Genomic DNA, 21,854 nt, shown 5'->3' on the forward strand with positions numbered 1-21,854 from the left:
GAGCAAATTAGGATTTCTCGTCATATAACAAAGGTTAGTTAAGGTGCCCTACACAATATATATATATATATATATATATATATATATATATATATATATATATATTTATATATATTGCACATCTTCATATTTCATACATTTAAAAAACATGTATTTCTTTTTTGCAATGGACATTTCCTTTAAAAGACAGTGACAAGGATTTGTCCTGCCCATGTCCTATAAAGTCCACTCAGGTACATATGGCTTTGGGTTTCTCTGGTACACAATACAAGGTAAGGCTTTTCTGTTGTACAATATATCTTTTAGTAGAATAAAAGCTATAAAATTTGCTTATAACATTTTACCTGAAATTAAGATCGCATAAATAAGTCTTATTTTTTTTAATTAGTGCAGACATATTTACGTTATGAAATCTGTATATGAAACCAATCCATAGCCAGGTATGTCTGCAGAATGGAAAGGCCTCTATGGCATTAGAGGAAGAGACTAAGAATATTCTATCCTCCTCTCACTTGGATATGTACGGAGGCGAGAGACCACCACTTTAGTGGGGAAAGCCCCTTAGGCCTACCGCACAGGATGCAGAAAGATCGCAGAGGAGGTGGGGGAAGGGGAGCAATTGTGCAAAAGCAAGTTAAAAAATAAAATAAAATATTTTACTTTCACAAATATATAAAATGATTTCTTTCCTTATTTTAAGCAGCGCAGGTCTTTGGTAACTATAAAATATAAAAAGCAGGTATTGTTCAACAAGTGGGGGAAATGGGTGCAAGTGAAAAATGTCAGTTTGGTTGTAGTCCAGATTCCTATTGAATTGCAAATTTTCATCATCGGGAATTCAGCCGTGGGGCGACCTTGAAAGTAGAAAGACAAGAATGCTGACATTATATTGGGAACATACTCAAACCCTCCGTTGTTCAGGTTATTTTTAATGTACAAATAGACAAGAGTACATCTTTGTAGACGTGATGGACCTCATTTTGATATCAGCTGTCTGAACACGGCTTAAAGATCCCCATACACAATAGATAACTGCCGGATGAACAATCGTCCGCCGATAACTCTCGGCTCAGCTGAGCGCTCCTCTGTTCTCTAGGATAGGAAAGGAGGAAAAGTTGCTTCCATCTCCTGCAAAAACCTGACTTTATTAGGCAGTTTAAAATTGTCCAATACATATAGATTCCAAAAAATATAGCCATATGTAGAAGCTACGCAACTCAGACGCACTGTCGGATGTTGGAGTGCGTCTGAAACACGTGTCTCCTATACGTTTCTATATACTTTTGGAATCTACATGTATTAACCAGTTTACTCCTTTCCTATGAATTTCTGTGCCTCTGGATCAAGATCAGATGAGCTGACCTTACGCTCTTTTTCTGCTGTCCTCTATGAGAGGGCAGCTGTCAGATGCCTATGGCGGCAGCTTACCTCCCAAAAAACAATGAGAGGCAGCAGAACTATAGCAGACCGAATCCTTCTCTGCAGGGAAGAGTTGAGAGGTTCCCGTACAGAAACTGTAGGCGGATAGCAATATTATAGGTGAATTTGCACGACTTTAGCCTTACTGGGGGCCTTTAGGCTTTCAAAATCACTGATGGGTGAATAAGGCCTAAGTGAGATTCCATGTGGATCCCACAGAAAAACTGGCTGAAAAACAACTCATGTCTAGTGACAGAACAGTTACTAATTGTTAGATTAGGCTGTACTAAGAATAGTAGTAATAGTGTAATGTACACCTTCACGCTGCTACTAAATAGGACACCATTACTTTTAGCAGTTTTCTGAGTCCTTACCACAGACAAGTGTCCATTTTTGGCTTTAGCGATCAGTAATTCGGAGCCGGGCGTAAAGTCGATGATGCCTTCTTTACCCTGACCCACCGTAAACTTGATGCTGAGGAAAAATAGTAACAATATATTGAGACTTGTGACCTCTTATTCTCTATGCACCACACTTTTACCCTTCTAAGATGACGTCACCAGAGTGTGTACAGACAAATGTAAAAAAAATTAAGAAACCAAAATGGCATTAAAGAGTTTATCTGCGCCGTCCAGGACTGCTGACTTCTGCATTGGAAGTGAGCAGAGCTAAAGACATTCTGACCCACATGCCTGCCGAGACACGAGCATAATGGACAGGTATGGCGCACATGTCCGACTATAATGGATGATCACATTGGCGCTGCTCACCTCCTGGTGTGGAAGTAAGAGGCGCCAGAAAACCCGTTCAGGCCAAGGCCAGTGCATGTAGGTTCTGCTGTAGAGATTGCCACAGTCTTCTACTGATAGCTATCAGAACGTCTGACTTCACATTGTCAAACTTAAAGTAGTGGACCACCACACTTCAATGCCCCTAATGTGCCTAGTAAAATAATAAATAATAATAATAAAAATAGCATATTTACCTCCTGTCCCAGGCTCCCCCCACCCATTCGAGTGCAGTGTCCCTCTGCCTTCTCATGACATTGTTTATGTCACGTGAGTGCTGCAGCCTTCGCACTTCATCTGCCGAGATCTCCATCTGCGCCGCCCCCGGCAGTCATTTTCCCGGAAGGAATCCACCGCATAGTAAACCGTGTAAGTGCGGGGGGCTCTGGGCTTTCACAAAATGTCAGCAGAGCCTCTGTACCACCGAACACCCGCAGCGGCACACATCCTAACACCCCTCATCCCAGCCTGCAGCAATGCTCCACTCTTGCTTCCTCCAGCAGCGACCCTGGGACCCTGCTTCACCGCAGCCACCACCCCCGGTAAGCAATAAGACGCATGGATTATAAAAAGCACTACCATTTTATTAAGAAAAGGTTTTTATCCTATTTTTCTCCTCAAAATTTAGGGTGGGTTTTCTAATCTGATGCATCTTATAATCCACAAAATACGGTACTTATTCACTAATATATTGACTTTGGGCCTATGGAAATTTGTCTAGGACTGAGACCAAAGCAATGCAGGCTGTGAATGTCTCTGCATCGACTGGTCAGTGGGTAAATTACACACGTGAATTGGCCCAATGACTTTAATGACCAGTGTGAGTGCGGCCTGACCTACCCTTGGACAGCACTTACAATGTGAACACTTATTTTGCATAGGCCTTAATGTATTCACACACACTTTCATGTTTGCGGTGTAGATCCAGCAGCATTTGCACTGAGCACTGAATGGGTGAAATGACAAACTTGTATGCAATTTTTTACAAAGATTGTTGGGTTGTGTTGAGAAAATTGAAGCATAAAATACATTGGTCTAAGTCTCAGCAAGTCTCAGTTTCTTAAGTCAATGGGTCCGTTAAAAACTAAGCACACAACTTGTTCAACTCAGACAGATAATTGTCAGTTTTTCATAATCCATCTCAATACAGCCTTAAAGGGGTTGTCCAGCACTGCTCACTGCCAGTGAAATTGTGTCTGCACATAACGCATGTATGTCACCTGCTGACTGTGCGCGTATCCGAACACACAGCTCTGGAAAAAAAATTAAGAGACCACCACATCAAAACCCTGTCATGGGCAGCCCAATCTCCAGACCTGAACCCCATTGAAAGCCTCTGGAATGTAATGAAGAGGATGATGGATAGTCACAAGCCATCAAACAAAGAAGAACTGCTTACATTTTTGCACCAGGAGCAGTGTGAAAGACTGGTGGAAAGCATGCCAAGACACATGAAAGCTGTGATTGATTAAAAATCATGGTTATTCCACAAAATATTGATTTGTTAACTCTTCCTGAGTTAAAACATTAGTATTGTTGTTTCTAAATGATTATGAACTTGTTTTCTTTGCATTATTTGTGGTCTGAAAGCACTGGGTTTTTGTTTTCTTTAAAATTTTCACCAGTTTGTCAGAAAAAAAATGCAAAATGTATTGCTTGGAAATTCAGAGGCATGTTGTCAGAAGTTTATAGAATAAAAATTTACATTTTACTCAAAAATATACCTATAAAGAGAAAAATCAGACAAACTGAACATTTTGCAGTGGTCTCAATTTTTTCCAGAGCTGTATATGTGCAGACACAATTTCGGCAGCGTCACTCACCTCGCTATGTGATAGGAAGTGTTGCTGGACAACCCCTTTTGAGCCTGGATTCTAGTATAGTGGGAGCAGTGAAGCCAAGTTCTACGCTGACAGTATGGTCTGGCTTCTATGGTGTAGTTTACAAAATGCTGGTTGAAAGCCATGTGGTTTTGACGTGATCCAAAGTTTTACCAGCAAAACCATGTAGTCATTCTGAATCTGACAGCTGCACTGCTTTGCAGTAACACAGAATGTCGGCATAGCTTCTAACTGCATCACCCTCCAAACTTACCGTATATACTCGAGTATAAGCCGAGATTTTCAGCCCATTTTTTGGGGCTGAAAGTCCCCCTCTCAGCTTATACTCGAGTCATACCCAGGGGTCGGCAGGGGAGGCGGAGCGGGGGCTGTCTAATTATACTCACCTGCTCCTGGTGCGGTCCCTGCACGTCCCTGCTTCCAGCGCTGCATCTTCTTCCTGTACTAAGCGGTCACATGGTACCGCACATTACAGTAATGAATATGCGGCTCCACTTCCCATAGGGGTAGCATATTCATTACTGTAATGTGCGGTACCATGTGACCTCTCAGTACAGGAAGAAGATGCAGCGCTGGAAGCAGGGACGTGCAGGGACCGCGCCGGGAGCAAGTAAGTATACGGGGGAGGGGGAGCGCTGCGCGATAGTCACCTCTCCTCCGTTCCGGTGTGGCTCCGTCTTCGGCGTCCTCTGGCTGTGATGCTCAGGTCAGAGGGCGCGATGACGTGGTCAGTGCGTGCCATCTGCATGAACGTCAGTGCGGAGAACGCTGAAGACGGAGCCACACAGGAAAGAGGAGCAGGTAAATATTAAAAGTGCGGGGGCCTGAGCGACGGAGAGGCGAGTATGTGATTTTTTTTTTTTTTTTTAATTGCAGCCACAGCATATGGGGCAAGTGCCTGTATGGAGCATCTATGGGGCCATAACCTTTGTGCAGCACTATAAGGGGCAGTGACCGTATAGATCATCTATGGGGCCATAATGTTTGTGCAGCACTATATGGGGCAAGTGCCTGTATGGATCATCTATGGGGCCATAACGTTTGTGCAGCACTATAAGGGGCAAGTGCCTGTATGGATCATCTATGGGGCCATAACGTTCGTGCAGCACTATAAGGGGCAAAAGACTGTATGGATCATCTATGGGCCATAACGTTTGTGCAGCACTATAAGGGGCAAAAGACTGTATGGAGCATCTATGGGGCCATAACGTTTGTGCAGCACTATAAGGGGCAAGTGTCTGTATGGAGCATCTATGGGGCCATTATTAACCTTTATGCAGGATTATATGGGGCATATTTTAATATGGAACATCTAATGGGGCCCATCAAACTTTATGGAGCATTATATGGGGCTCCTGATTCAATATGGATATTCAAAAACACTTAACCTACTGATGTCTCAATTAATTTTACTTTTATTGGTACCTATTTTTACTCTTGAAATTTACCAGTAGCTGCTGCATTTCCCACCCTAGGCTTATACTCGAGTCATTAAGTTTTCCCAGTTTTTTGTGGCAAAATTAGGGGGTCGGCTTATACTCGGGTCGGCTTATACTTGAGTATATACGGTAGCTGCTACATCAGAGTGGTACGCTGATACAAATAAATCTGCTCTTCATGCATGCGATACACATACCTGCCCTGGTTAATGTTGATATTGTTGTATTTTTCTGCTATTATGGCAAGTTTTGTGATTGTCTCAATCACGTGATCGCTCTGAAGCACCACATCTCCCTGCAGACAAAAGTACAAATTATAAAACATATTTCACAGCTTCATATGTGGAAACAGGCAATCTTATATACCAAATGGCTGAAAGAGGTCCCTTCGGGGCTTCAAAATCCTACGGGGGGAGTTTTCCCATCTTTTAGGCATGGATGCTAAGATTTATAATGTGATGGTTCATCCTATGGGACCACCACCAAATCTAAGAATTAAAGGGCCTATGCGCTGGTTTCGCACCTCTTCCCCCTAAGTTTAGCCTGCGCAGCAGCACGACTGGCCACAGAGTTGTGTGGGAGAAATAGCGCTGCAAGCATTTCCATTACTCTCATTTCTATTACTTCTTACTACAGAATTTGAGAGGGATGATTTTAAAGGGAACCCATCACCAGATTTTTCCAATATAAACTATAACCACCACCTTTCAGTCGTCTGAATACCTGCAACTTCATCATAAAAGCCCATCTGCCCCACATACTTAAGAAAATGCCTTTTAGAATTGTTCTGCTCCCTATGCTAATTGGTGCCGTCCGGTCTGACTGGTGTTCCTGGACTGTGCGCATCCTCAGTCCCCACAATCGCCTTCTCTCCTGCCTCCATTGACATGGCGGACGTCATAGTCACAGCCTATTGCGCCTACGCAGCTCCTGTTACCGGTGCAGGGGCAAGCGTTGGAACAGATTCTGTGGATGACGTAGGACACGTCAATCAAAGCAGTAGAGACATTGATTGCCCATTAGATATTTATACAAGGTATTTTCTTAGACCTGTGGGGCAGCTGGGCTTTAATGAGCAGGTTGTGGCTATAGTTTATTAAAGGAAAACCTAGTGACAAGTTCCCTTTAACAGTGAATGTGTGACCAACCCTACGTGGTAACGATATTTTATAGCAGAGTGGTGAGACACTATGGAGTAAAATATAGATTATATAGCTGAGGAGCGAAAAGAAAGATGCGGTATCAATACATTATAAATGGAACGTCCGCTACCTTTTGCTTGTTGTCTTCACATTTTACATGGAGAACAAAGAGGTTGTCACTCAGACTGCTGACGGAGATTCCTGAAATACAAATGTATGGATATGAGTGTCTTCTCCTCCGACCATTGTCATAAAGCAGCTGCATGTCCGTGGGGATAGAAATGACAGTAACGCTGCAGGAACATTTACCACGTGGGGTTTACGTGGTGGCATCTGTTCTCTCTATAAGGTAAGACGAGAAGAAATCTAGTGCGTGCCATTATAGGTTTGGGTGATAATACAGGTATCCTGGAGCGTTAAGGAAGAGCCCGGCACAAGCAAAGAACATAGATGCACGGCCAAATGAGGTAAAGGATAGGGCACCACCACTGTAAAGGATCAATTACAGTAGCAAAAAGAAGAAAGCAATGCAGAGACAAGTGCACACCTATAAGTGCAAAAAGAATAGAAGCTTAAACAATTAAAACAATGATATCAATTACCATGATCTAATATACATATAAAATGTAAAATGTACATATACAGGATAATAGGAACTATTAGATCCCTCAGAAAAATGTTAATGAATAAATACAATCTGGTGTGAATCCATATAACAGCCTCACAGTATAATGTAATATACCCAAGACAAAAGACGAGCCAAAGAACCAGACAATGGTACAAATCCAACAGACCTAAGCACAAGTAGGTTATATGATAAAGAATCATAAAGAAGAAATGAATGCATGGAGAGGGCGAAAGATCACAGCTAAATATAAAGGAAAGTAAATATAGACATAAATAGAGGGCACCACAAAGTGCTAATAAGGAGGTCTATCATAAGGCCCAAAGATAGCATGTGTGTGGGGGCTGTTGATGTATATAAAAGAGGGGTAAGATGGACAAAGTCTGGCATAAGAAGGTAAATAATGGGGGGGAGCCTGTTGTGGGATCCAGAACCTGGAGTGCCAGCTGAAGGAGTTAATGGGGAGAGACCCCGCACGTATCGCTGCAAGGAAGAGGGGAAAGAGTAAGATGAGGAGAAAAGCTGGTCAATAAATCGCAAATCAATCACAAATTAGACACCGGTGTTTACTGGCGGCACAATGGTGAAAACAATCACAAACTCATATTCATCAATTGAATAAAAATGTAAAATAAATGGTACGTGCACACAAAGATCTTTTTTTTTTTTAAAGAAGATTTTGGGACAGAATCGGAGTGGACACGGGAAATTTTCCAAATCTCAAAACTACTCAAAAACGGAGTTTCTGCTCCAAAAAGATTCCCAGAAAATCCTGTTTGTCAGTCAAGCAGGAGGAAGCAGCGCTCGGTGTGTAATAGAGCTGGAGTGACACGGGCTTCAGATTTACAAATAGATCTTTCAATTCCAATACACAAAGACAGTGACAAAAAATTACTTTTTAAAAAAAAGTTTCTAAATAGGACAATTCTTCCTAGACACAAATGAAACAAAAAAAAACGTGTGCGCACTCTTATTTGGCAGCCTGATGGCTCATCATTTTAGCTGGGGTTTCAACCAATAGCAGAGAGTTTATTTAGCCTCCTCATTTCTACAGTTTCTTTCCACAAACATAAATTAATTCTGGGAGCAGACCGCTTCCTAGACTTTCTGTAAGTAATCCAACTGAAGAATGCCAGATTGGATCCTGAATTATTGGCAATGCCAGTTTTACACAACATCCGACATGCACGTTCTGAGTACGGACTGCGATGTCTGGACATTACCGGACATACTCCAATTGTAAATGTCGGTCGTGTGAAACCGGCCTTAAAGAGTAACAAATTATCATAAATTCTAACCAATAAATTCACTCAAAATTAGTCTTGGAGCCAAAATCTTAGTCACTAATTGAACACAAACTGTGGTGAGTGGGAACAGCGACAGCCTCACAATGGCGGAAAACCAACAATAAGACAGAACAGTCTGTCTCATAAAAGCCCCTTACCTTTGAGGAAGCCAAAAATGAACTGTTTCGTGATTCGAAACAATAACCAACTGGCTCATTATGATCCAGTCTCATCAGAGGCGAGATAATTAATACAGGCGAATATATTGCTCCAGATTTAGACAGGAGACGTTCACACAAAAAGGACAAATTACTGTTCCTCATAATATGTCAACTAATGATCCAAGCCTCCCAGACAGAGGTGGGCCAATTCCAATTAACAAAGTACAATTAACTAGATGACTAATTAGCGGCTAAGGAATAACAAAAGCGTGATTTATAACATACATTATGCAACCAAAATGTTCACTGTCTGAGAAAATATTAACAAACAGCAGCGGTGGCTCTGGCCCTCTGCAGCAGGGGCTCTGATCATCAGCAGCGGTGGCTCTGGCCCTCTGCAGCGGTGGCTCTGACCCTCTGCAGCGGTGGCTCTGACCCTCTGCAGCGGTGGCTCTGACCCTCTGCAGCGGTGGCTCTGACCCTCTGCAGCGGTGGCTCTGATCATCAGCAGCGGTGGCTCTGGCCCTCTGCAGCGGGGGCTCTGATCATCAGCAGCGGTGGCTCTGGCCCTCTGCAGCGGTGGCTCTGACCCTCTGCAGCGGTGGCTCTGACCCTCTGCAGCGGTGGCTCTGACCCTCTGCAGCGGTGGCTCTGATCATCAGCAGCGGTGGCTCTGACCCTCTGCAGCGGTGGCTCTGACCACCAGCAGCAGTGGCTCTGGCCACCAGCAGCAGTGGCTCTGGCGCTCTGCAGCGGTGGCTCTGACCACCAGCAGCGGCGGCTCGGACCACCAGCAGCGGCAGCTCTGACCACCAGCAGCGGCAGCTCTGACCACCAGCAGCGGCAGCTCTGACCACCAGCAGCGGCAGCTCTGACCACCAGCAGCGGCAGCTCTGACCACCAGCAGCGGCAGCTCGGACCACCAGCAGCGGCAGCTCTGACCACCAGCAGCGGCAGCTCGGACCACCAGCAGCGGCAGCTCGGACCACCAGCAGCGGCAGCTCGGACCACCAGCAGCGGTGGCTCTGACCATGGGCCAAGTACAGATGTGCTGCGATTTCCATGTGTGTAACGCAGGTCTATAGGAAGCCACATCCAGAAGCAGCAAAATATGAAGACAGATATTAGCGGGGTTGACCTCTTTCACCAATCTTCTGCCTGCAGGCTTAGTTATGTGTGAAAAATTTTACTTTGCTTGCCCTCCCCGAGTCCCGATCTGTCTCCACCACTGTCTCGGTCTCTGTCGTTTTTATTCCGCAATAACAGCACTGCAGTCAATCACTAAATTCACCAACTTGAGCAGTCTACATTGGCAGAACTGATGAGCTCAGAGATTGGCTGCAGTGCTGTTAACATTACATCAGTGCTGCAGGCAAACGACAGACACCAGGGCAGCGTTGAAGGTACAGCAGACCCGGGGTGGGTAAGTAAAGTACAGATTATTACGTGCAGAAAATTGGAGAAAGGGACAACTTTATTTAAAAACAAAAATGCTGCAGATTTAAAAATGTACAACTTTCTCTTATCTGACAGATTTCACCTTTGGCATAAAAAGTAAAATCTACAGAAAAAAAACCATAATCATGAAAGCTCAGGTGGATTTATACCTGCTATGGCTAATATTCACAATGACAACAGTCTACAATTTATTTTTGTAATCAAGTGAAACATAACAGAGGCCATAAAATGGCAAGTGGGCATATACAGTTTGATCAAAATGAAAGAATTTGCAGATTTCCAATTAACACTAATGCCGACTTATCTCTACAGTGTGCACGAATACAATAAAAAGAAAAGGAAATTAAAAGGAACTTTCTATGCATGTAACATTAATAGCAGACAATCTAAACCCGCCAACAAAATATTCAATGCTTTGCTTTATGATAATTTTACATTCCCCTGTAGCAGCTCTCCAGGACCCCTATGATGGCTCCTTTGTGCACTGGGTTGCATTATTGCGCACTGTCCATAGGGATGACATCTGTCAGGAGCACAGGGGGTCAATCATAGTCAGCCACTTTATTGTGCCAGTCTCAGACAGTGGACAACATTGGATGTCGGCAATGTTGGCAGGAGCGGCGTTTGCCATGTGGAGATGTGGCAGGGAAAGAGAAAATGCATGAAGAGAATCAAATAGAGAAATCCTATTTTATGATTTGACTTGTGTAACATTGACTACATGTGGGAATTCCTATGGAAAGAGGGTAATCCAAGTTCTAGGCATTTTAACAGTACAATGGTAAGTTATAACACTTCCAAATATACTTTGTGTTTTAACCTTTTCTTGAATCAAGACAGGTTTTCTGACTCAGGAGGTGAATAAGAATGTATTCATTCAGCGATTGCAGACAGATCTTAGCACGGAACGGAATTAAAGCAAAAAATAAGCTTTAAATAAAATTAATAACCCCCTCCCATTAAATAAAATAATCCCCCTTCCATGGTATATAAGCAGCATTTATTCTCCAGTAATGGGAAGAGTCATACCTGTCAAATTGGCATAATCGATCCTCTGCTTTATTTTGGCTTCTTCTACAAGGTAAGCAGCATTCTGTCCGAGCAGAAGTTGTCTCCTCCGCTGCTTGTATCCCTTTCGGTCATACTTGACCACCGGCACTGCATACTGTAAATATATAGATGTTGTCTGGTCAGTGCTATAAAAGAGCAGATCCATAACTTCAAAAAGGCAAAACAGGGACATAAAGGACCTGCAGACTTCTCACATTTTGGCCAAGCGAAAAAAACAGTTTTTGCCAGCTCTGATAAAAATTGCATGCTGCAGCCGATCAGTGGCTACCGATTAGCTGCAGTGCTCACATGAGTTTCCTTCAGATGTTGTGCAACGCTGACTATGGAGGAGAGGTCCGGGAGGTATCAATTATTTTTCTCTAACCTCCATGGTGCCATATACAAGGTGCTGTCCAGTGGAAAGTCAAATCGAAATCAAATTACAGAAAGGGGTTTAAGAAATGCTGCCGTCGTGTAATGAATGGCACATAAATTGCAAAAATGTAAATATAACGAATAACCATTAGGAGCTCATTTCATTAAGTCTGACATTTTATACACCATTCTTAAGGAAATGATCAATGGAGTAAGATGTGCCTAATTCATTAAGAGCCGCATCTTACAACTAGCACAAGCTCTCGCTAGTAAAGGTTCTCCAATCAGGGACTACAGTATATTTCTGGCGCAATTTACCCCACTAAAGTGGCCATGTCCCATCCCAGCTCTGCCCGCTTAGGTGAAGTGGGCCTGGACTGGAGTAAAAACGACAAAAGTCCCAAACATTTTGTGTATCTGAGTTGAGCCAAAACTTTGCGATAATTCTATTTCACGCCAGCATTCTGGCATAGACACTCCGATGAAGACGTAATGAACGAATAAGAGTAACTAATTTGGCTTTTGCAGCAATAAACAGAAAACTGAAACTATTTGACAAACTTGAAATTACAATACTTTAAATACCGTTAATCCCTGGTTTTCTAATTGTTGAAGTATCTTAGTGTTGATCTCATCATTGCCTGAAAAGAAAAAAAAAAATAATAATTACGGACTTCATAGATTTTGAACAATTTTGGTAGGAATAACAGGTTATTTCTCATCTTCGCTGAGCTATTGCCTCACTCGGACATCTGTTCTTCCTCATATGTGAAAATGTTTTTTCATCAATGCATTGGATCAGATTTTCATCAGTGTTTGGTGCGAGTTTACATTTTTGTCATCAGTGATTTCCTTGTATGTAAATATAGAAAAAAAAAACATTGCAAAGCTTCTTTTACCCATTACAATGTTAAAATGGATGGCACGTGGCTGACAATGTGTGCCGTCCATAATTTTCACAAGTCCACAGACTTGCACGGGTAATTTTGATCCATAACTCTGACCAAAGACAGGACATTTGAACAGCCCCATAGACTATAAAGGTTCCTATATGGAACATGGCTGGACCACATACATGAAAAATGGATCTCTACATGAGGCCTAAACCAGTTTGATAGCTGCCCTTTGTTCTCCATGAACATATACAAATGTGCTTGTCCATCAGGTGTAATAATCCTTGGTGCAGCATGTAAGATCATCGTTCTCGGGGGTGCATCGCCCTGTGTAATAAGGATTTTCACTGCCGGGAACCATGGCAGCCTTAGTGCACTGAGTGATCTAGTATAGTTTCCTTTGTATACCGGTGTAAACAGGCAAACAATTGCAGATTGGTAAAGGTTTACCTATCAGCTGCAGGTCGGTCCACGTAAATGCACCTATATGGAGTATTTAAAGGGGCTGTTGAGGATTAGAGAATCATGTCTGCTCTGTTATACCAGCACACCGGTCTATGGATTGTGTTTCAAGTAGTGCAGCGAAGCTTTGTCAAAGTAAGCAGGACTAAGCTGGTCTGCCTGTGTAAACAGGCATTTAAACGACCACCGATCGGTAAAAGTTTATTGATCGGTGGTTGTATCATGCCACTAGTCATTCCATGGAAACGGACCTTTGGGCTATGTTCACACTGAGCGTTTTTGCAGATTTTTTTAATGCAAATTTTCAGCTGCGTTTCACAGTATTAGCAAAGTCTATGAGATTTCAGAAAACTCATGCACACACCTTGTTGTTTTTTGTGTCCTGTCACTTTCAGCATTTTTTCCAGCGTTTTTCCCCATTCAAAGCAATGGGTAGTGGAAAACTGCCGCAAAAAAAAACAAACAGGTATCAGGTTTTGCTGTGCCAAAACCTGAAGAAGTGGATTCAGATTTTTTATATGCACTAAAACTAACCTTTATCAGCAGGCACGAGAGACAAATGTACCCTAACACAGAGCAGTAAAAAAAACAAACCAAAAACGCAGCAGAACCCAAGCAAAAAACGAAGCAAAAACTAAGCAAAACCTGCTTTTGCTTAAGCGGCTTAAACTTGGCATAAAAAAAAGTTGCAAAAACACAATGTGTGAACATAGCCTTAGTCTCTGCTCACATTATAATCACTTATTGTAGAAGCAATATTGAACCTTCAGGATTTTAACAAATGCCATTAAACTATAACGGGTCTGTCCCATAGGTCATGTCTGACCCGCTCTACATCCACCTCCCGTTCTTTATATCCCTCTACGGTTTACAAACCATAAAGCAAATGGCAGATGGGATGCGGAGGTTTCAGTAAGAGAATAACAGACACAAAAAACAGCTAGTGACTGTAATAAAGCTGTGAAAATCAGAACAGTCATAGTCGCCAATGGAAGTGTAAGACACAGACACATGCAGAAGGGGAGAGGCAGGCGCGGGCATTGCTCTGGGAGATCCTTATCTGCACATAGAAATCACTCACCGAGTCGAGTGTTTATGAATAGTCGAGGAACGCTCTGGGGATAATTGTCTTTTTTGTCCTTGAATATTTCACTTGCGACAACTTTCTGTTCAAGCTGAGGAAACAATACCCACATTTACACATAGGTATATCTCTACATCATGTTGGATATTAAAAGGCGTGTCATCTCAAACAACATTTCTGAAAAGTATTGCATCGTGGTAAAAGGACGACTGCACTTGAAGGAGGCAATGTTGTTTGCAGGGTTTTCATTATGTGGAGGACATGCGGGTGGCGATGCACTGTGACTGACAGCCGCTCTCAGGATGAGCCCTACCCAATCTCATATTTAGAAATGACTACAGCATGCAACATTGTACAGCATAAGCTTCACATACGTACTATACACAAGATGATGTGGGGGCTGCAGACTCATTTTACTAACCCTCTATTGATAATTTCCTGCTGATAAAACTCTGATTTTATCGAAACTACAGCAAGCAGCCCCAGTAAGTGACACATCACTGGAGTCAGGGTCTACGTTATACTGCTTTGAGATTAGGTGGCAGAAACCTGGTGACACTTCCCTGTTAGTTGAGCACACAGTAGCTAGGAGAGAAGACGTCCCCTTTGGAAATGGGTCTGAAGAATATTACGTTTTAGGGGCCAAGAAGCTAGAACGAAGAATCCACATAGTCAATCTGATAATGTCTGTGGTTCAAATCCATCAATGTGCTGCTTCTCATGAATCTCATCATATAGCATAGGCAATACACCATCAACATAGAAGAAACTATTAAATAGATTTTCCCCACAATGGTTAATTAATAATTACCCACTGTATAGGTGATAACAGTCTGATTGCTGCCCCTCACCCCCAATCACTGGTGTGCTGTATTCGACGTTCTTCATCAGACTTTACCTGTTGTTTCCACTCAGGGCTAATTCTTCGGCAATACTTCCACACCATGTTTTTCATGCACATCTCTCTTAGGAGCTCAGAAGCCTAAATGAACATGAGAAAGCAATAAAGGTCTGTGCAAGATTCCATCTAAGGTCAGCTCAGAACATACGCCGGCATCGTTAGTCTGCGGCACATGGAATTGTCCAGACTTTAGGAAAAGGACTGCAATCAGAACAGATTTGCTGGGGGTCTCCTGACCCAAGTGTGACCGTTTCACATATTTTAATAAAGCTCTCAAGATCGGGTCTGGAGACCCAAAGCCAATGCAAGCATTGCGGTCCGATCTCAGGCCAATTGGTACGGACGTCTGAATGCACCCAAATACTAATGACTGACGTCTGCGCACAGATTGCCCGTCTACTAGCGCCATTCTCCTCCTGCACATCAGACGAGGGTGGCTTCACCTCATTTCCTTATACACTGTGTATTGTACCAAAACATAAACAAGCTCCTGTTCTGTGTATAGCAAGTGATATACGGCTTCCAGTAGGTCTTTTACTACGTTGTACGTTTCCACTGTGATTATTCCAATACCTCATTTACATGGTTTAGGTTTGAGTACTGATTATTTTTGCACAATTATAAACACTTAAAAAATCTTTTGTTTTGTGAGAAATAACTTGTCTTTTCTGATGACCGAGCTGTGCCAGTGCGATTTTTTTTTTATTTGTTGCTGGCACAGTGCCGGATTAATATAATGATGATTTTATCATTCAGGTTGTTAGAGAGACAGTAATGCCAAGTACATATTTCTCTCCATGCCATTTAGAGACCATATTCCTCAATTCTAGATTGTGAAACACATTTATTTGAATACATTAAAGTCAATTTTCAACTTCTCAAAAGACTGAAAAATATTAAAAGGTATAAAATAAAAAAATACAACAATTACTGCCAAGCGGTGGCTTCAATTGATTGAAGAAAAAAAGCCTATTATAATGTAACATAATGATTTCCCAAAAGATTTGTCAAAACCAACTTCTAAAATTGCATAAAGATGAACATGAAACTTTCAAAGTCCCAGTTGAGGACTTAACCATGCGATCTCTTCAATAATTCACAGCATTGGAGCTTATTATGGCTGTCAATGTGAAGCCTCGGACAGGGCTTCTAGGCATGAAGGTAGACCATGGGGCCTTCTTCAGGCTGCGCTGATGGTCCGACTTGTTCCAACCGCAGCAGCAGAAATCATATTTTGATCACATGAATAGATCATGCAGTTCTTACATGGCACATACAACCATTAATGAACATTAGCGTGTGGCCATTGTAATAATACTAGTGGTCGTCTCTAGAAAAAAAATAAGTGGTCATATTTATACTATATTGTCATAGAGTCCTATTTAAAAAAAATATCTTTGGGCGCATTTAATTTCATAACTTATCCATAAATCTACATCAACTTCTCATTCTCTGAATATATTAGTAAAGAGATTTCTATCTACCTGACGCTTGTGCATATGGTTACTATCAGCACATTTACAAACGTTCTTCCACAATGCAGTAATTATTCAGAAAAGCGAACAGGTTACTACAGATCAGTTCTTCCGATGAGCTTACCTCCCGAAGAGATGGGGGTGGCACAGGCCAAGACTTGTCTAGCACACTTTTTGGCATGTTGCGATACAGGTTCATCAGGAATGAGTAACGGATGTAATCCAGGAAATATTCATTTTCTGGGCAACGGGACTGATTGCGGTAAATGAAGCCTTTGATGAATCTACACAAAATAAACAAAACATAACACCTCACTGACTAGGTTTTTACAATTACAGAGTATCATCCCAAACATTATTTGCCGAACTTTTCTAAGCCTACACAAATTCATTAGCAATTTAAATATCATATTCTTCAGGAGACATCCCCTTTAATGACAAAAAAAGAGCAACTCACTGGAATATGTTGGCGCTATATAAATAAAATTATTACTATTATTGAGTAGTGATGCTGTTGTCCCTTTGCGCACCATCATATCACTCTAGGGATATCCTGTACGCTAGAGCTGGGATCATAGGGCCTCGGTAGTGAGCGCGGCAGGGAGCGTTACTGACATTTCGTGTGCAGAGAGGAGCGTCTTGCCTCCCATGTTATCGTGAAGCATGCAGTACCCGGTAAGGAGGATTCATTTTGGACAGCATAAAAACGGGGGTCACTTCCTTACACAGGAAGTTCAAGTCTTCAAAAAATATATTTTTAGCCTTTCCAAATATACAACAAAGTCCTCCCAAATGTTTCTATCACCATTGTGATTTCCTGTCCATCTCCTGTTTTTTTTATTCCAAAAGATTACAGCTAGTAGAACACAATTATATGGAAACGACATCCTGAGCTTAAGTGGATTGCTGGATACCGTTTTAATTATAAGGAGTTTCCTACCATCCTCTGTGGATTGTAAGCCACGTAGGCAGGGTCCTCTCTCTCTGGGCCAGTTAGCAGCTCATGTTAATTGTACTTGCTTTTATGTCTGATATTAAATGGGAAGGAGACACTGGTTCTTTCATCTCAACCCTCAAGTCTCTCCCTGTGTGTGTATAAGACCCCTCAGTGGGGCAGAGGGAACCCAGGGAACACCGGCCTCCTGGACTAGTCACACAATGTATTTATTATGCCGACTTCTATAAAGCCATTAAATCCACAGCCCTTTACATATAACTTCATCACTGTCCCCATTGGAGATCACAATATAAATTTCCTATCAGTATGTCTTTGGAGTGTGTCAGGCAAGTAGGAGTGCCTGTAGTCCCTTTACGTTCAGCAACTTGGAATTAATGACACCATAAAATGAATAATAACTGCCTATATAAAAGCATTAATTATACCCACATAAAAGTCATCACCAATGGTGGATTTAAAATCTCCCACATCATTTATATTTAAAAAAAAAAAAAAAAAAAGCAGACAGAAACATACATCTATCAATAACACATTTTTTTAAAAAGTGGTTCCTAACAATAATAATAAAAAAAAAAGATTCTACAAAGTCAATTTACTTGACTGATGAAGCTATCTGAAGAAAATCTCTACAAAGACACATTTTCACATTACTGAGTGTTAACCAAAGACTAATTATTTCGGACTGGTCAGGTCAGTGGTTCTTAATGCAGCTTTTCTGTCCTAGTCAGACCCCAGAGATAATCAGTTAATCTGTCCCCATTACAGCGTACGTGTTCACACTGTATAATCTGTCCCAAAGACACACGTCTGATTAATGGTGCATGAACAGAACAATTCATTTATTCTGGAACTTCACTGAGTATTGAGGTGACTCCAGTAGTTTCAATGTCATTATATTTTTACATGTTCAATAAAGTAATCTAACTATTTTAGACATACACCCGGCAGTATTATAAAGCCTGCCTATCATGATAACAATAAATGAATCCTATTTGGTCTCTAGGCGGCCGGCTGTACATGTATGGTAGATGTGATGCAGCCACAATACCGTCTGATCCCTGTGTTACTTGTCTCACTTCATGCAGGATGACAAGATGGGAGCTTTTTAGGTGAACACAAGAGTTCTGCTGTGTTCTCACTCCATGTTCTGTATGTGTGTACACAGATACAGCTGTCACTGATTAGACCCGCCCACATGACTACTGAGCCCAGAATAAAGTTATACTCAACCTTTTCCCAAAAAATGATCAAATTATTAAGCCTCTCTTGCTTTAGAACATCCTGTCTACAGAATAGACTGCATTTCCTAATTACAAATTCGTTTTAACATCTGGTTAGTGGAAATGATTAATGATGATCAATAGATAAGAATTTAAATTTATTTGATTTGTCCTAAAAATACATTAAAAAAACTACTGCACTGACCTTCGAACAACTTCCACAGCCCATTTCCTCTTGGCAGCCTTTCGACGACCCACCGTTCCACGCCACCAGGACTGGATTTGTATGGCTGTAGAATAGAAAAACAGTTCTCAATGTCCTACCCATGGAAGAGCAAAGCAGAAAGACAGAAGGAAAAACTACAAAGAAAAGACGTCTGAATGTGCAAAATACCTAGTGACCACATGCTGGATTACAGATAAAGGACCATCTGTCTTTCATATACATGAGCTCCAAGTTAGCGACAAGTGTGTAAAAAAATGTAAAGTTAAATGAATCATTATATTTCTGATACACTGGGCCCTGTACATGTCATAAATGACTTTTGCTCACTCTTTACATTTACTATTTTTTGGCATTTTACAGGATTGTTTGTAGTTTACACAGTTAAGGAATCCACATTAAAATGAAAGGGGTATTGCCACATTGCAAAATGTATCACCCATCCACAGAATAGGCAATTCAATTCTGATCACCGAGGTCCCCACTGCAGGAATCCATACCGATCACTAGACTGGGGAAATCTCCCCGCTACAACTCTCTGCCCAATCACAGGAGGAGCAGTTTCAGTCGGGTGGTTGTTGGGTGATGAGATTTTACAAAATACAGTAATGAATGTGATCCATCCATCTAGAATTATATTCCATAAACTACAGATCAAGCAGCCAAAATGACAAGGATTACATGAAAATATACGGCCTTACTCACCGGAATGTTTCATGTGTTGGAATTTTTGCCGCTGATGATATCCTCTCCACCTGGCCTGGAGGAAGGTTGCTATAATAGAAGGGCCAAGGTCAACTTCTGTCAGATCTGTGTTTTATTTTACTACATGCATAACTGCGACTCCAGTTAACAAATTTTGACAATGGTCTCAGATCATCATCATAAAAGATGGTGACCACTAATATAACACAATTTACAGAGTATATACTCATTGCAGAAATTGCAAAGTCACAAGACTTGGTACACAGCCATACAAATAGGAAAAAATAAGAGCTGAAACTAAATAAAAGTGCAAGAAGGAAAAAAATAAAGCAACCAACCGATGCTCTGCTTCCTCACTTCTAAGGCATCCTCTGTAGCAAAGAGAGTTTTGGGGAAACGAATAAAAATTTTCGTCCTAAAAGAAAATACATAAATTATACAAGTCCAGTTAGAAACTAGGGGCCCTATTCATTGAAGTGTTCCCGCCAGAATTCTGCTGCAAAACATTTAGAAAAATAAAATTTTGCGCAATTTGAAAAATTTTTTAGATTTTGCGTTTTTCACACCACCTTCATCCAGCTCTGCCAAAGTGGGCAGAGCTGGGGTAGGACTGGGCAGAACGGCCTCATGACAAATTTATCAAAAGTTGTGATGTACATTACACCAAATATTTCACTACAGTTATTGACTGAATATATAGCTCACGTGTGTGTGTGTGTGTGTGCGCATGCGTATATATATATATATATATATATATATATATATATATATATATATATATATATATATATATATATATATATATATATACACATATATATATATACACTCACCGGCCACTTTATTAGGTACACCATGCTAGTAACGGGTTGGACCCCCTTTTGCCTTCAGAACTGCCTCAATTCTTCGTGGCATAGATTCAACAAGGTGCTGGAAGCATTCCTCAGAGATTTTGGTCCATATTGACATGATGGCATCACACAGTTGCCGCAGATTTGTCGGCTGCACATCCCAAAGATGCTCCATACAAGGCAGGATGGATCCATGCTTTCATGTTGTTTACGCCAAATTCTGACCCTACCATCCGAATGTCGCAGCAGAAATCGAGACTCATCAGACCAAGCAACGTTTTTCCAATCTTCTACTGTCCAATTTCGATGAGCTTGTACAAATTGTAGCCTCAGTTTCCTGTTCTTAGCTGAAAGGAGTGGTACCCGGTGTGGTCTTCTGCTGCTGTAGCCCATCTGCCTCAAAGTTCGACGCACTGTGCGTTCAGAGATGCTCTTAGGCCTACCTTGGTTGTAACGGGTGGCGATTTGAGTCACTGTTGCCTTTCTATCAGCTCGAACCAGTCTGCCCATTCTCCTCTGACCTCTGGCATCAACAAGGCATTTCCGCCCACAGAACTGCCGCTCACTGGATTTTTTTTCTTTTTCGGACCATTCTCTGTAAACCCTAGAGACGGTTGTGCGTGAAAATCCCAGTAGATCAGCAGTTTCTGAAATACTCAGACCAGCCCTTCTGGCACCAACAACCATGCCACGTTCAAAGGCACTCAAATCACCTTTCTTCCCCATACTGATGCTCGGTTTGAACTGCAGGAGATTGTCTTGACCATGTCTACATGCCTAAATGCACTGAGTTGCCGCCATGTGATTGGCTGATTAGAAATTAAGTGTTAACAAGAAGTTGGACAGGTGTACCTAATAAAGTGGCCAGTGAGTGTGTGTGTGTATGTATATATATATATATATATATATATATATATATATATATATATATATATATATATATATATATATATATATACACACATATATACATACATATATATATATATATATATATATATATATATATATATATATATACACATATATATACACATACATACATACACACACATACACATATATATATATATATATATATATATATATACATACAGTATATACACAATCAAGCATATGAGAAAATACAGACTCAAAGAGATCACTTAAATATGAGGAGAACTTGAGTCATAATGTATCTCAAAATATAAATATTTTATTAAGGGTAGATATTTACCACATAGACTAAATACAAATACATATAATAGGATATGATAAAATAGTGTGATCCCAAAAAAACAGTAGTAACAGTCACAGGGTGGATCAGGACAACATATTATGCTATATAATTGCATATACATGTAGAAAGCAATGCACATAAGCAATGTAACTTACACAGGTAGGACAATCAGTTAGTCACTTGTTTGCACCAAGACTAATCAGTTCCACCTATAACTATCACCATGTTTAGTGCTAGCATGCATTGCTAAAATCCATTACAATGTATCAGACATAAGTA

At 41.3% G+C, this 21,854-nt stretch overlaps 1 protein-coding gene across 6 annotated transcripts in view; it reads right to left on the bottom strand.

The window, feature by feature from the left end:
• Nucleotides 1-371: 371 nt before the first annotated feature.
• Nucleotides 372-21,854, bottom strand: part of MYO1C (myosin IC) — a 142,759-nt gene continuing 121,276 nt past the window's right edge. For all 6 annotated transcript variants that reach the window (XM_077294450.1, XM_077294453.1, XM_077294451.1 and 3 more), the window contains exons 21-32: nt 19,844-19,920; nt 19,506-19,574; nt 18,783-18,867; nt 16,524-16,683; nt 14,922-15,005; nt 14,021-14,114; nt 12,170-12,225; nt 11,189-11,324; nt 6,760-6,830; nt 5,685-5,782; nt 1,794-1,893; nt 372-854 (exon numbers count right to left, since the gene is read on the bottom strand). In XM_077294450.1, coding sequence (XP_077150565.1) covers nt 828-854; nt 1,794-1,893; nt 5,685-5,782; nt 6,760-6,830; nt 11,189-11,324; nt 12,170-12,225; nt 14,021-14,114; nt 14,922-15,005; nt 16,524-16,683; nt 18,783-18,867; nt 19,506-19,574; nt 19,844-19,920 — 1,057 coding nt within the window. In that variant the 3' untranslated portion in view covers nt 372-827. The remainder of the gene's footprint in view (nt 855-1,793; nt 1,894-5,684; nt 5,783-6,759; nt 6,831-11,188; nt 11,325-12,169; nt 12,226-14,020; nt 14,115-14,921; nt 15,006-16,523; nt 16,684-18,782; nt 18,868-19,505; nt 19,575-19,843; nt 19,921-21,854) is intronic.

The sequence above is a fragment of the Ranitomeya variabilis genome, chromosome 3 (assembly GCF_051348905.1).
Source record: "Ranitomeya variabilis isolate aRanVar5 chromosome 3, aRanVar5.hap1, whole genome shotgun sequence".
Classification (NCBI taxonomy): domain Eukaryota; kingdom Metazoa; phylum Chordata; class Amphibia; order Anura; family Dendrobatidae; genus Ranitomeya; species Ranitomeya variabilis.